General features: G+C 37.5%; 1 protein-coding gene across 3 annotated transcripts; it reads right to left on the reverse strand.

Moving 5' to 3' along the window:
- Positions 1–564: 564 nt before the first annotated feature.
- stom (stomatin) lies at positions 565–16,328 on the reverse strand. Of its 3 annotated transcripts, none has more exons than XM_082141980.1 (8): positions 16,124–16,328; positions 15,123–15,155; positions 14,644–14,753; positions 13,951–14,023; positions 9,531–9,613; positions 7,899–8,102; positions 5,695–5,829; positions 565–3,247 (listed from the first exon to the last, which is right to left on the reverse strand). In XM_082141980.1, exons 1-8 carry the CDS (start codon positions 16,182–16,184, stop codon positions 3,059–3,061), a joined length of 888 nt encoding a protein of 295 aa, XP_081998106.1. In that variant the 5' UTR covers positions 16,185–16,328; the 3' UTR covers positions 565–3,058. The 3 variants fall into 3 exon arrangements, 2 of the variants coding, with proteins under 2 accessions (XP_081998106.1, XP_081998107.1); XR_014198941.1 differs by lacking the exon at positions 565–3,247 and adding an exon at positions 4,900–5,027 and having other exon boundaries at positions 5,577–5,829; XM_082141981.1 differs by lacking the exon at positions 15,123–15,155.
- Between the last annotated feature and the right edge of the window lie 49 nt (positions 16,329–16,377).

Raw genomic sequence — 16,377 nt, forward strand, 5'->3', positions numbered from 1 at the left:
GCCAAAACCTAAGACATGATTTTAACCCAAAATTGGCTTAAAATGCAAAACTTCAAACAAGATGGCCACAATTTACTGCATTAAATGTGCATTGCGATCAGACCATGTGACGATGATGTAGCATACTATTGTTTAAAACGTTCATTGTGAATTATTAATATATTAATAATAATTATGAATGCCTGTTTTACTTGCTATGTTTATTTAGGCAGTATATTTTATTTATCTTCAGTAAGCTTTTTTAATAATTCCAAACGCAGCCATGGTCATTCTAAGTGAGCAATGACATCCCTCTACATGCAGAGGGCGCTGCAAGACTTTTTCAAAGAATCTAATGCTGCCTTTATCGAAGACATTCCCATTTTCTCAATTTAGATTTTAAATATTAAAGTTTAGGATTCATATGCTGAGGATGTAAGAGGATTGATCCATAATCAACTCTGCATTACAGTTTTATCAGTGTCAGTATAGTGCACTTCATAAAAGTATTTGTTAAACCATAATCAGAATGTGGAATGGAAAAGCTTTTCTTGTCATTGGTTGCATATCTGTTTTTTTCCTTCCTTTCTTTTTTTTTTTTTTTTTAATGAGGCCTTACTATACCTACATATGCAATGGAAAAACTGAATGGAAAAAGGCCTGCTGTTTATTTTCTTGTTTTTTTTTGGATTAGATAATTGTTAACATATTGGGTCAGTTGACTGCCTAAAGATGGTGTACGAAAGCCCACAAAATGCATCCACTCATACAGAAACTTATTTTATAAGGGTTATTCCAAACAATTTGCAAATCCTTCTGTACCTGAAATATAAACATAAACATTATTTCCCAGTTTTACTTCTTGTACAATAAATAACCACAACCCCAAAAAGGTTTCCAGAGTGTTCTTCAAAGATTGATTTAAGCAACAAAAATATGAATAGGTTTCTGGGAAAATAACAACACTTTGTTTAAAAGTAAAGTGTTTATTTACTTTTAAGTCATGAGAAAGATGACACTAAGAGAACGGGACAATCACACATGAAAAATATATGATATGCACAAAAATACAGTGCAAACAAAAAAACATTCAATATTAAAATGCACATAAAAGTGAGCTGGCAATAACAACATTTGATATTCAACATATATCAGTTAAAAGGCAGAATAAAGAATGATATATACTGTATATAGACTTGTGACTGATACAGGATGAAAAAAATATTAGAGAAATATAGTCCTAAGCAGCAGTGCAAGTGATTCACATCTTTTATGAGTCTGTAATTCCATCCTCTGATATTTGAAGCAGCAAATACTAATTACAAACACAAACATTGACCTCTATAGCCTTAATTTGTTTTCAGCTGCAGACCGACATTATAAAAAATATTATATTTCATGCATGAAAATGTCTGGCAGATAAAATATTAACACAGAAGATTTTTAAAATCAAGTGATAAAATATTTATGTGAAATTGATGTATAAATGCTAGATCTCTAATGCATTGTGGTTTTAAAAATCAACCAACATCATGTAAACCTGTAAATATTGATTCAGTAGTTGAAATGGATATGGCTTAAGGCTTTTAATACGTTAAAAGTCAGCGATAATTAAAGGTTTGAGGAAGCGAGGAAAAACTGGTTTAGGCACAATAAGCATTGCTGTCATCTGATACTATTCAAATATCCCTTTAAACGGTTTGTTTTCCATTTGGCGACCAAGCAGATTAGTTACACATGCTTGAAAAACAAGCACATGCACTCATATGACCAGGAGATGTTCCATAAACTATAAACAAAAAAAAAACAAAAAAAAAAACACACACTGCAATAATCAATGTCTAAAAGATCAGCCTGTACCACTGTTCTAACCTTGTAACAACCAGAGAAATTGTAAGCAATTTTAATTTCAATTTGCAAAGCAAATTCAAAGTCCAAATTTTTGGTACAAAAAACACATGCAAAACAAAAACAAAAAAAAGCATTTTGTTTTTGTTCAGGGGCATAAATTATTTGAAATCAGTTATATTTAATGAGTTTTATTTTCTTTAGCTGCAGCAGATTTCCTTCAGATAGAGGTTTTTACTAGGAACATCTACAGATCATACATAAAGAAACAGTTGTGAGTGTGTATGTGGCATATGTACAGTGGGGTCCAAAAGTCTGATCCAAAAGATCCAAAGCCCATCTTGAACAACTGACAGTGTCACATGATTACCAATTTGCTCATTTGATTAGCGACCTCAAAACTTAAATATTTCTTCTTCTTTTCATGTGATACTTTTTCTTAGGTTGCCAAAATGTTCAGGATTTTAAGGGTGCACTAAGTGACTTCTGAGAAACGCTACTGAAAGTGGATCGGACTGAGCGCCACAATTTATAGCCAATCAGCAGTAAGGGGGCGTGTCCACTCATGATGGGAGAGGAGAGAAAGAAGAGCCAGAGGGAGATTTGAAGAAAGACTGTAGAAAGAGAGATGACTGAGAGATATTACAAAAGAGACAAGGTCATGAAAAAAGGATCATGATTAGGCAAGAGCTTTAGGACCCAAATTATTTTAGAAAAGCTTTCCAGTGCCTGAAAATGGACGCAGAGGTTGCGTTGTTTCTGCTCCAAACATGAGTAACATTTGGTATGTTTCACGGAACCAAGATATGCTGTTTTGAGTGTCATTGTTTGTCTGGAGCTGGTGTGCTGCTGCCAACTAGCTTGTATATACTCTTGTGTAATATAATTATGTTCAGTTTTTGTTCTTCCTTTTCATTCGTTCATCATCTTCGCTTTATTTTTCGAGAAGCATTATTTTGCTTTGCATCAGCTAAGATAAAGAAACATCTACTTTTGCATTGTGTGTTCGTGCATTTTGGGGGTGGGGCAATGAAGGCCGGGGTGTGTTTGTGTGTGTTTCTCAGAAATCGCTTACTGCACCTTTTAATAGCAGATTTCAATGTGGTCTCAGACTTCTCGATCCCGCTGTCCATTTTACTCACATGAGTGGATATTATGTAACGCCAGTCTGTTCATTTCTGCATGGATGCATCTGTTTGTGTGCATGTGTGTGTGGCTGGCTTTATGTGGCTCAGTGCTTCATGAAGGACTGCATCATGTCAATGGGCAGAGGGAAAATGATGGTGGAGTTCTTCTCGGCTGCGATGGTGTTGAGGGTCTGAAGGTAGCGCAGCTGCAAAGCTGAGGGAGACTCTGCGATCACCAGAGATGCCTCCTTCAGTGCCCGTGACGCATTCATCTCTCCCTCTGCGGCTATCACCTAAAGACAGCAAAAGAGGTGTGAGACAAAAAACGCGTGTCTCTTGATTTTTGCAAACCACATATACCACACCAAAATTCCACCCCTTAAACCAGTTTCAAATTGACACCCACTCTTTGCCCTTTATGGCATTGCTCTTTTAATCAGCTCAACTGGTTTTGCTTTATGACCCAGATTGTACATTGGACATCAAGTGATGACCTGATACAGCACCCAAATTATTTAGCAAAAAAATAGGAATCTTAATATCAATACATTATTAATTTGCGCACAAAATGTATAGGTCGAACACTAAGTCAAATTTAAATAAAAATAGGAAAAATATTTACGATTATTAAAATGATAGTTTTTATATGCACACGTTTAGTAAATGATTCTAAATGTCTCTAAAATGGTTTCACAAAACAATTTGAGATCAGAACAAACAATGCTTATGTTGCAATGCAAGCAAACCTGTATTTAATATATACTGGGTCATGTTGATCTTTGTCTTGCATAATTTTTGAGGATAACGTCATGCTACGCAACCAGTCCACACTGGCATCTGGCTAATACTTCTGTCTAAATATATTTCTACTAAGTGATAGATGAATTTGTGCCAAAATAGGGTGAGTTGAGAACCACTGCTGTACATTACTTCTTATAAAAGTGTCTGCTATATATACCCATGCAGAGAGGTACTGTTTACTAACTAGGACAGTGGTTTGCCACTTGTAGCTGTGTGGTTGGTGTAGGTAGGGGGACTGATTTGAAAAAAACATACTTGTATCTGAACTAAGCACTGAAGAGTAATTGTGCACCAAAAATAAACTCATTAACTTCCTTTCCCATGTTCTTCTGAGAGCATGTGTACATTTTAAGCGGAGCAACTTCTATTGCACACAGAAGAGGTTAACCGAGTATACAGCTGGAAATGCCAAAATACAGACTCTCACATAAATCAACAGATAAATTAGTGGAAACAGGAAAGGAGTTGTCATTTCCGGATTTCTATGAGACTATTGCGGTAGTCTTTCCTCAGAACAGTGAACATTTACATTCAGCTCCCACACAGTACAAAAATAATTTGGTCTACAGCATGTACATGCATGTACATGAAAGGGCGACTGATATGCGTTTGCCAGCGAAATCCATCCGTTATCCTAGAGTATCTTTTGTGTGTAGTGTTATGTCCAGAGCCGTAAGGGATTGTTGTTGTGCCCAGTAATTGCCACCTGGCTTTAATAATCAATGGCCTGTTGTGATTGGATGGAGAGTATTTAAACTGCAACCAATCTTTATGTTGTGTTAAAGCAAGTAGTTGGTGGCTCTGTGTATCCTTACTTCAATAAGTTCAACACAGATGAGGAAAAGTTTCTTTCCTTTGTGAAATATGTGGTTCTTATTCTTCTGTAGAGTTCTTATTCTTTTGTGAAATATCTGGTTATTTGGGTTATTGTTGCGAATGTCAATTCTGGGGCTTGAGATGGGGTGGTTTCATGCTGTTGCAGACTCATTCACCACCATCCATTTTGCTGTTGCGTTCTTCCCCTAGAGCCTAGACCAATCAGGTAATCGTAACAGTGCAATGAGGAAAATGGTACATCAGACTTTTAGTGATCTGCTATATATAAAATGTTTCATTACTCTTGTAAAAAGTATAATTTTATTATTATAGTATAGTATAATATAATTAAACTAAGACTACAAACAGTATTTTCAAAAAGTATTTATTTAGACAGTTCAACCACATATTTGTAATGGATGAATGGCACTGCATTTGATAATACCAATTTTCCTCCTGAAGTCTAGTCTCGCATAGCCAGACCTTCAGACTGACGGCAGAAGGTCTGGACTCTATCGCAGCATTTCTTGGCCAAGGACCGCCCAAGAGGACGTTTGACTGACATGTAACAACCAATCACAGTTTGTTTTGTACCGCGTCATATTTAGGGGCGTGACAATATAATGTTGATGTCCCTACAATAACAGACCGGCGTGCATCTAATAAATTATTCATTCAAGAACCTTGTGCAAGTTTACTGCATCAATGGAGCCGCGAACTTCACATACTTTTGAAAATACAGCGTTTAGTTGATCGTGGTAAGCGCTCATTGTCTCAGTTGTAAAAACAACGGCTTTCTTCTTCCACGAGGGGTTTTGGCGTCATGACATTTGTTTCCCGGCGGACCGAAAATAAACGCGACACTCGCGCCCCCCGGAAATCCGATAAAATTAAACCAATCAGATGACGACTTCGACATTCCTGAAGTGTTTCCAGTTAAGTGTACCATATGCATCAGACGTTTAGCCAACGTTCCGTGGGCGTGACGTCTGAGGCTGAGACTACCTGAAGTCTACTTATAATGTGAAGCAAGGCATTAAAAACAGTCCTGATTTGGTTTAATATAAACATTTCCATCCTCTTTCTGACCCCCAGCACTTACTACATATCAAAAGCATGTTACCTTAGCTCTGGCCTCTCTGGATGCTTCAGCTTCGGCAGCCATGGCCCTCTGGAGCTGCTGGGGCAGTTTCACATCCTTAATCTCCACACGTTCCACTTTAATACCCCAGTCATCTGTGGCATCATCTAGCGTGGACTGAGGAAAAAACAAAGTCAAGTCTAAACACTCAGAGAGTCCTTAAAGCTTCATGCTTCTCAGGAGTTTGAGCGCTGTTCCAAGCTGTGCCTGCCATTAAGAATGTTCACCATATTTTTTTAAAGGATGTCAGATGAAATGAGCGAACATCGGGCCATGTGCAAACTAGGGAAGGCGCTAGCAGTGAAGTCGAGCTAGATATGTCAGCATCTCAGCGGAGCTACAACGACTGCACTGCCTGAAGACATGCAATGTCTAGTTGAGTCATATCTAGCTGAAACCAATTCAATGCGAATTTAAAGGATTAGTTCACCCAAAAATGAAACTTCTGTCATCATTTACTCACACTCATGTCATTCCAAACCCGTAAGACTTTAGTTCATCTTCGGAACATAAACGAAGGACTTTTTTTGATGAAATCTGAGAGCTTTCTGTCCCTCCATAGATGGCAGTGCAACGACCACTTTGACGCTTCAAAAAGTTCATGAAGAGATCGTAAAACTAATCCATGTAAATTGAGAGGTTATGTCCAAATTTTCTGAAGAGACACGATCACTATACGCTGAACAGATTTAATTTAGGCTTTTATTCACATATTAACATTCATCAACTCACACATCAGTTATGGTAAACGGAAGCCCAAGCATGTTCGCTTGGTGTGCAAGAACCAATGAGGTTCATTCTCGTGTTACACAGCACGTTTGAGCTAGAACCAATGAGGTTTATTCTTGTTACGCAGCACGTTTGAGCTTCAGCAAAAACCAATGAGGCTCATTCTTGTGTTACGCAGCACGTTTGAGCTTCAGCAATAACCAATGAGGTTCATTCTTGTGTTACGCAGCACGTTTGAGCTTCAGCAAGAACCAATGAGGTTCATTCTTGTGTTACGCAGCACGTTTGAGCTTCAGCAAGAACCAATGAGGTTCATTCTTGTGTTTCGCAGCACGTTTGAGCTTCAGCAAGAACCAATGAGGTTCATTCTTGTGTTACGCAGCACGTTTGAGCTTCAGCAAGAACCAATGAGGTTCATTCTTGTGTTACGCAGCACGTTTGAGCTTCAGGAAGAACCAATGAGGTTCATTCTTGTGTTACGCAGCACGTTTGAGCTTCAGCAAGAACCAATGAGGTTCATTCTTGTGTTACGCAGGACGTTTGAGCTTCAGCAAGAACCAATGAGGTTCATTCTCGTGTTAAGCAGCACGTTTGAGCTTCAGCAAGAACCAATGAGGTTCATTCTCGTGTTAAGCAGCACGTTTGAGCTTCAGCAAGAACCAATGAGGTTCATTCTTGTGTTACGCAGCACGTTTGAGCTTCAGCAAGAACCAATGAGGTTCATTCTTGTGTTACGCAGCACGTTTGAGCTTCAGGAAGAACCAATGAGGTTCATTCTTGTGTTACGCAGCACGTTTGAGCTTCAGCAAGAACCAATGAGGTTCATTCTTGTGTTACGCAGGACGTTTGAGCTTCAGCAAGAACCAATGAGGTTCATTCTCGTGTTAAGCAGCACGTTTGAGCTTCAGCAAGAACCAATGAGGTTCATTCTCGTGTTAAGCAGCACGTTTGAGCTTCAGCAAGAACCAATGAGGTTCATTCTTGTGTTACGCAGCACGTTTGAGCCTCCGTAAGAGGTTTGTTCTCGAGCCTCAAGAAGGTTCGGTTGAGCTTCTGTTAATGTTCACTGATCAATGTTTATATGTGAATAAAAGCATAAATTCAATCTGTTCATCATAAAGCAATCGTGTCAATACAAAAAAATTGGACTAAACCTCTAAATTCATATGGATTAGTTTTACGATCTTTTTATGAACTTTTTGAAGTGTCAAAGTGGTAGTTGTGTAGCTGTGGATGGAGGGACAGAAATCGCTCAGATTTCATTAAAAATATCTTAATTTGTGTTCCAAATGTGAACTAAAGTCTTATGGGGTTTGGAACAATATGAGGGTGAGTAATTGATGACATAATTTTCATTTTTGTGTGAACTAACCCTTTAAGCTTGGATTTTCATTTTGGGTGATCTATTCCTTTAAAAAATATAACTAAAAAATGTTTGTATGTGTTTAGTGTGATACCTGCATACTATGGGCAATTTCTTCACGGTCAGACAGGATCTCTGCCAGGTTCTTTGTACCCAGCACATTCCGCAGGGTGGTCTGTGCCAACAGACGAGTGGCCGCATCAGCATTGGTGATGTTGGCCACTGCCAGTGTTGCGTTTTGAACACGGTAGTAGACTACACCATCTACACTCACTGTCACAGAGTCCTTTGTCAGAACCTATGAGGAAGCACACAGGCTATTCAAAAGGTTGATACTCTGCAAAACACAAGAAAAACAACTACACTAAAATCTATATTAAATACAAATAATAAAACTATGCAAAGCTATACTACTAGCTAAAAGTTTGGGATAATTAAGATTTTTTTTGTGATGTTTTTGAAAGATGTCTCTTAAGGCTGTTTAAAAAATTTAAAAAATTTATATATTTTAAAATGTAATTTATTCCTGTGTTGTAAAGCTGAATTTTTAGCATCATTACTCCAAACTTCAGTGTCACATGATCCTTAAAAAAAAATTCTAATATGCTGATCTGTTGCTCAAGAAACATTTCTTAGTATTCTCAATGTTGAAAACATTTGAGCCGTTTAATATTTTTCTGGAAACTGTGATATACTACCAAAAGTTTGGGGTAGGTAAGATACAATTTTTTTTTTAAAAGACAGAAAGAAAGAAAATAAATGAATACTTTCATTTTCATAAATGCAGTTTCGAACTTTCTATTCATCAGCAAATCCTGAAAAAAATTTTTATAACAGTATCAAAAAATATAAATATTATGAAGCAAAATATCAGCTTTGCCGTCACAGGAATAAATTACTTTTTAAAATATATTAAAATAGAAATAATTTCTTTTAAATTGTAAAAATATTTCACAACATCACAGTTTTTACTGTATTTTGATCAAATAAATGCAGCCTTGGTGAGCACAAGAGACTTCTTTTAAAAACATTTAAAAAAAAATCATAATTATTATTTATAACATTTGACTGGTAGTGTATATGACGAATGTCTTTAAAATATTTAAATATTTGTCATTTAAATATGTGATTTCTGCACCACAAATTGCAGAACCAGCTCCCTGTAAACTCCAACCACCTATTTGCACTTTTTGGGATGTCAAACTACAAATGGCTTGCTCATAGTACCTGCACATTAAACTGTGTAGCAAAAGCATTAACATCTTAACAAAAATTACACATTTCTACTTCCAATTGATGCTTTTCATGGGTTAAAACAAAGGCTGAAGTTAAAGGTTGTATCAGCGATTTCAGGCCCAAAAAAGGCCCAAACATAAATGATCACATTCATCTAATCTTTCCTAACGATCCGCTAGCTGCCCGCCCGCTAGTTGCGCTCGTGCACGGCTGCACGCGAAAACCTCACAACACCCTCCCCCTGTTGGTGATTGGTTGGAAACACTATTCATTTTGGTTTTGAGTGGTTGGTGAAACCAATTGTTTTTGTGTGCAGATCTCAGAGCCTAGGCTGCCTACAGAGACGTGGTTTTTTGACGGCATGCTTATGGGGCGTGCAGCTAGCGGATCGTTAGGAAAGATTAGATGAATGTGATCATTTATGTTTGGGCCTGAAATCGCTGATACAACCTTTAAAGATTAGTGTTTGTGTTTGTGCATGTGATCTCACCTCCTGAGGGGGGATATCAAAAGTGATGGTGCGCATATCCACATTGATAAAGCTGTCTGTGCACGGCAATATGAAGAAAAGACCTGTGTGAGACAACACACAAATACAGCAAAATATTTGAGTAACATAACACTAGCAGACACTAATAATAATCAGTAACTCCTAGTAACACAGACCTGATCTTCAATAAGTGCACAACTGGCAATCTACCAAATACCACTCTCCCCGCCAACTAGACTCAGCTGACAGCCTTCACGTGTTTAATGAATGATCGCACTAGCATCTGCTTTATTTACAGTAAAGAACAGTAACAACAGTTTATAGGATTAGATTTTCTTAATAATGAAAATAAATAAACATACTACTATACTACGTTTATATATATATATATATATATATATAGTGCTTAACAAATTTTTTAGACCACCACCCAATGTAAGGTTTGTGCTACAACTTCCTTAAACTAACAGTATTGATGATTACCAAAATATTTTTTTATGTTTCTGTAATGGTTAATCCAGCAGTATGTGTAAGCTCTTTAGTCACAGTTGGCCAAGTCAAAGTCCAGACTTGAATCCTATTGAACAAATTTGGGATTTAGTGGATTCAAAGATAGATAGCACAAAAGTTTCATCAAAAGCAAGACCTTGGGAACAACTAGAAACTATTTGGAAGTCAATAACAACAGAGACTGTGAAATGCCAGCAAGAATGCATTCATCATTCGAATATATTGTAATGTATGAATTTCTTTAAAAAATCTGTGTGTGTGTGTGTGTTACAGTACTTGTAACTTTGAGTAGCTGCCATGTGATTGGCTGATTAGATATTTGCGTTAACGTGCAGTTGAACCTAATAAAGTGGCCGGTGACGTGAGTGCACAAATATTATAGTAAGTAAAATTATTTAAATAACAAAAAAAAAAAAAAAAAAAAATGGCCAAAAGAAAAATGCTGAGTATAAAATCAAAAGGCTATGAAGAAAACCAGAACAATAAGAACAGTTTGGCAGTATGTGACGAGGAAGACAAGCAGGTCTGCGTGTGTGGTGTGTGTGTTGGTGCTTTAGTAATACTTAATGTGTTTCATTTGTCATCCCTGTAGTTTATAATCTAAAATAGATTCTTAGATTTAGATTTTTAAAGAGTCATCAGGATTTGTTAGTCTCCTCAGAGGTTTGTATAACCTACTGTGTAAAATTCCGCTCACATTCCACCCTAAACACAGCCATGGAGGAGGAGCCACTGCAGATTGTTTACAGACCCCAGCCAGCAGCCTCAAAGAGAACCAAGAAATCAAGCTTACTTTTCAGGCCTAAACTATAGTATAAATGACATTTGGCCATAAAGAAGGAATTTATTGCCCAAAAAAGAACTACTGAAAAGGTAATGATAAAGAAAGTTGAGTTCACAATGTAAAGCCTTGGGCATAAGAGGGGTAAAGTATGTGGACTAACTCTAATAATAGACACTACCCTCATAAGTTCATTCCTGGAGGGAAAGCCCTGCGGATTCATATTCCAAAACACAGCACGGACAAATATATTCCAGAGACACCAACAACAATCACAGCCACAGTGTCATTAACGCTAACTTAACAAAGAGATTTAAATATCCTAAAGAAAATATCAGTGTTTGCTAAAGCAGTTAAAGAATAGTTTTGTGCAAATTAAATGTTGCATCAGAACTTTTTTTCCTGTTGCCTGTGCACAGGATTTAACATTCTACCGCCTTTTTTACATTTAAGAACATTCATAATTCAATATGCAAATAAGCACAAGAAAGAAGACCAATTGCAACCGCAGTATGCAAGTATTTCAATTATGTCATCATTGTTGTTTACACTTTGAATGGAAACGTTCCAACTATGTAAGTAAAAGGGATATGCTAGTTCACTCAATAATTTTAATTCTTTTGTGGGGCACCATTGACTTCCATAGTATTTTGGCTCCATACTACGGAAGTCAATGGGGCCCATCCACTGTTTGGTTACAAACATTCTTCAAAATACCTTCCTTTGTGTTCAGCAGATCAAACAAATTTATACAGATTTGGAACAACTTGAGGGTGAGTAAATTATGACAGAATTTTCATTTTTGTGTAAACTATCCCTTTAATGGGACATTTTCCAATTTGAATCTGCAATTTCTTCAAAAATAGCATATCTAAGGGTACGGTCACATTAGCGAAATTTCGGCAAGATTTCACATGCAAAAAAGGTCCAATGTCGCTTTTGAATAGTGTACTGTAGCAATGTGTGAAGCACAGCTCACACAGAATTCACTTTCAAAGTAGATTTATGTTGTTAAACGTGGAGAATTTGCGTGACTAATTTGAACAAGATTAAAATCTGCGTGGGGAACTTATTCGCCTTCGCATGAAAGTCCTGACCGCATGGATTCCTACTGAAATGACTAGATTTTGACCACAAAATTTAGCAGAGCAAGGGTAAATGTGGGCGCAGCATAAGGCTAAATTTATCACCAAAAGAAAGTTTGGATTGAGTCAAGGGGCCCTATCTTGCACCCAGTGCAATTGACTTTGTACACCGACGCATGTATCATTCCTATTTTGCACCCGCGCACAGCAGACTTTTCCCTCCACAGACGCATGTCAGTAAACTAGCAAATATGCATTTGCGCTCCCGGGGGCGGTTCAGCGCAAAGATGAGGCCAAAACGTATTTTGCAGGTTTAGAAAACAATTCCGCCACTGACCAGGAAAAACCTAGTCTAAAGTCAGTGGCGCGTTGCACATGTTATTCAGACGCTATTTTAAGGGCGCATGCTTGGCCATAACCAATGTAGCGTGTGCACAACGGGCATACACTTTGATTCTCTCATCTACACACAGACGCAGCAGTTCTCATTTTTAGAAAACCATACATTATTACAAGGAAAAATATTAACACATGAGGGAAATCATTGTTGTGTCCATGAAGATGTGAAAAAACAGGCATAAATCTAGCTTACAAATTTACCCAAATTTATTATACACCTGTTTAACCGAAGCTAATTTGGGTGTTCTCCATCGCCAATGTCACTTCTCTGTGTTTTACGGCCCTGACGAGAACGTCGGTCTCCTCGGCTGTGAACCGCTCCTGGCGCGCGCCTGGCAAATCCGCCGTTATAATAGCCATCCGCCATGGAACAAGCGCGCCTGCTCTTAAAGGGAATGTGAGATGTCGCTCTCTGATTGGTTTATTTCACGTTACGCCCAAACCACACCTATGAATAATGAAGCTACTTCAGACCAACCCATTTTAGATTTGCATCGGGCGCAAGAGTCATTTATCCCGCTGGTATTATAGCAACAGCGCCCAAGACCCGCCCACAAAGTTACTTGCGTTTCTTTATTTCTTTCTTTATTTGATAGGGACAATGCACATGTTTCGCGCTTGATACTTGCGTTTCAGATGGTTAAAATAGGGCCCTGTCTGTTAAATGGTCTGAGCTGAATGAATTTGCTGAATTTTTTAAGCAGAAGAAGAAGGTAAAGAAAAGAAAAAGGAAAAGTAGAGGATGAAGAAGAAAAAGAAGAAGAAAATAATGGTTGAGGAGGATTATCAATACCGTGCTGTCTTGCAAGTACTTTAGCTTAAGTTACCAAACATTGAGATATATCCAGTCGCCAAGATCAACCTCTATGGAAATCCTATAATCACAGTGGTGACCACAGTGCTGTGTGGAACCTGATCCCGAATTCTTATATGTGACATCATGGCAGCATGGCCACAAACAAAACGGATGGTTATCAGACATCTGGTCAAGTGATTTTTATGATTTAGAATGCAAGAGCGCAGTACAGAGCAGGTTATGAGGTCTGACTAACCTGACATTACAACCTTAGATTTTTAGCACCTTTTCATATAGCTTTACTATTTTACTATTTACTACTACAAGATCACTATGCAAGATAAGATCATTATGTGCCGCTGATATAAAAGCTTGATTTAAAACGTGATGCTATCCAGGAAATATGATCTTTTACAGATGTCTCAGAAATGTACACGTGTTTATTGGGTTAGATGCCTATTTCCTGAATATAATCATTTTTTTATTACATTTTCTCATGACTGAACAAGGTAAAATGATTTAATGTGCATTTTTGTGTATATACAGTACAGTATATCGTCCTCAACTGAATTATCCTGACACTGAAAAAGGAGTTGTTTATTCGGGTCAGCAGAAATGCAAAACAGATCACTTCTGTTTTTCTACAGCACAAGCGTGCTTTTGCCTTGTGACAAGCAGGGATTGTGGTGGACGGCCACAGCACAAATGCAAACAATATTTAACCACCCACAACAATAACACAAGTAGTGTGATCTCTGATTAAAGACATGATCATTATCACATGAAACACTTAAATCAGCAGCACTGATTAAATCGGAATGATCAAATGATATTGATTTTTTCCTTTACCTGGTCCTTTGGCTCCTCCTCGTAAAATGCGTCCAAGGCGAAAGATAATTGCCCTTTCATATTCCTTCACTATCTGTAGGAACAAGAAGTATTTTTATCTCATAAAAAGAGATAAATTACAGCAGTTTAAAACAGTGGAAGGTAAAACGGCCTCTAATATAATTTAGATGTTGCATGGCAACCTTTATCATGCTTTCGTCATCTCTCTTTTAAAGATAATGATAAAGATAAGGCATGAAAAGGAATTGGACTACTTGGTGGGCCTGCTGTCAAAACCAAATTTATTTACGAAATCAAATATTAGGGATCCCACACCTTTTGACTTTTCCAACTGTTCATGATTTCCAAATAAAAATTGTGAAATCAGTCTATAGAGATTGCACTGATGAAGGGACATTTCTAACTAATGAATCATTTGTTGAGTTGTGCTTGTGAATAACTAGAATTTTTTTTAAGGGATGCACAACTTATAGATATTATATTAGCTGATAGTAGATTTCTTTAAATTTATTGGAAATATCATTTGATATTTGAAATATCGGATATATATCAGTCAATACAATTTAACAAAACAATTTTAATACACATACAGAAAAGGCTGTGGTTTCTGGTGGCACATCCCTGCTTGGGATTGAACGCACTTGACAACAAGCCGTATGACATCACTCTAATTAAAGGACCACCGCTAAGTACCTTAATGCACATCCATATGGAAAGAGGCAGGGTCAGCAACGTGAGCAGAATGGAGAAAAGCACCAGGATCCATCCACACAAGCCAATGTCACTGTCTGTGTTCTCCAAGGCTGAAAGGCAAAACAAGCATGCCTATGCATAAACTTGCATTATTTTACTATACTATAAAAAGAGATAAAAGGTCACACACAATTGCGCATTACCCTAACATAGCTCAGAAAACTGATGGGTTACATGAGTTCAAACATGCAAAAACAATATTTTAGCTTCAAGCTGAAGTGCATGCATTAGAGTGGTAGTTTACAAATGTATCTATCAAGGGAATTCTGCAGCACATTACCAACATTAAGAACATCTTCATAGCCATTCTACCCACACTGGGAAAATCAAGAAACACATTGCAAATGAACGCTTCTCTACATTTAAAAACAAAATTAACAAACAAAACTGCCATTGCTTTGCTTCCAAATTTCACCTACCTGGAGAATCATCAATCGTGTGACACCATCGATCTATAGAGAAATGTAACTGTAAGGCTACTGTATATGTGGCCTAAGCTAAGGCTATTAGTCTACAAGCCCATATGCCCTAATAAGGGATAAGACGTGTATTTTAGCAGATGCAAATACATCCAGGGCAAATTACATTTACTGATGGGACAGTCAGAGCAAAGTAAGATTGAGTGCTAAGGATATGATTATTGAGCAGGACAGTGATCACAGTAATTGTAGAATGATTAAATCATCCCTACTTTTACTGACCTCACAATCTTTGCATTACACTCTAGATCTTTGACCACCAGCCACATGATCTGAATAAACTTCTGAACTGAATCTTAAACTCAATGCATTTTGACAGGATGTTCAACACAAATAATCAGAATAATTATAGACATTTAGAAGCAATGCAGATGCATTATTGTTTTATTTTACTACTTTTACTATACTACACCATAACATACTATCCTGTACTATACTATACTATAGTAATACACTATACCATACCATACCATACTATAATGCATAAAACTATCACACCATACCATAGTATGCTACATTTTTCATTATTATACCTTTATTATTTTGAGAGATAAATTCAGGGCCTGACAAAAATAAACAACAAAACATCAGGTCATTGTTGTGATGAATACAGAATTTCTTGGTGGAGTGCTACAGGACTATGACTATGGGGTATGATGAGCACCTGTTGTTGCCCAGTTTGGCACAGGAAAAAAAGAGAGGCACACCCATGGTGCACTACCAATAATAACAGACGGGGAAGCATGAAGAAGGGGAAGCATGGACGTACCACCAATGTTTATCTATTTTCTAATGCATTTTTTTAAATATATTTTAAAAGGCAACAGAGGCATCTAGTATGGCCTTTTCGTTTTACGTGAACTGAATGCTGCGTATATCCAACGCACACAACGATGCAAACACGTGATATTCAATATAATAATAATGCAATAGTAACCTACCTATTTGTCGATCCCTCCTTTCTTTCTCTCTCATTGCAGCTGTTTCCCTGCCATCTTCCATTGTAGGAGATATCTTTGAATTATTCAGGGTTGATATGGAGTAGATCTTCAAAACCCTTCCAGTAGGAGATCGCTTCTCAGTAGTGGTTTTCTCCACGGGACATGTCGGACTCTATGGTCGGACTCTACGTGCGCTTTAGCCCCCCTCTGAATGTAAGGGGTTGGGCTGAGTGGGGTTGGGCGGGCATTACTGT

This window comes from Leuciscus leuciscus, assembly GCF_965113295.1.
Source record: "Leuciscus leuciscus genome assembly, chromosome: 16".
NCBI classification, from domain to species: Eukaryota; Metazoa; Chordata; class Actinopteri; order Cypriniformes; family Leuciscidae; genus Leuciscus; species Leuciscus leuciscus.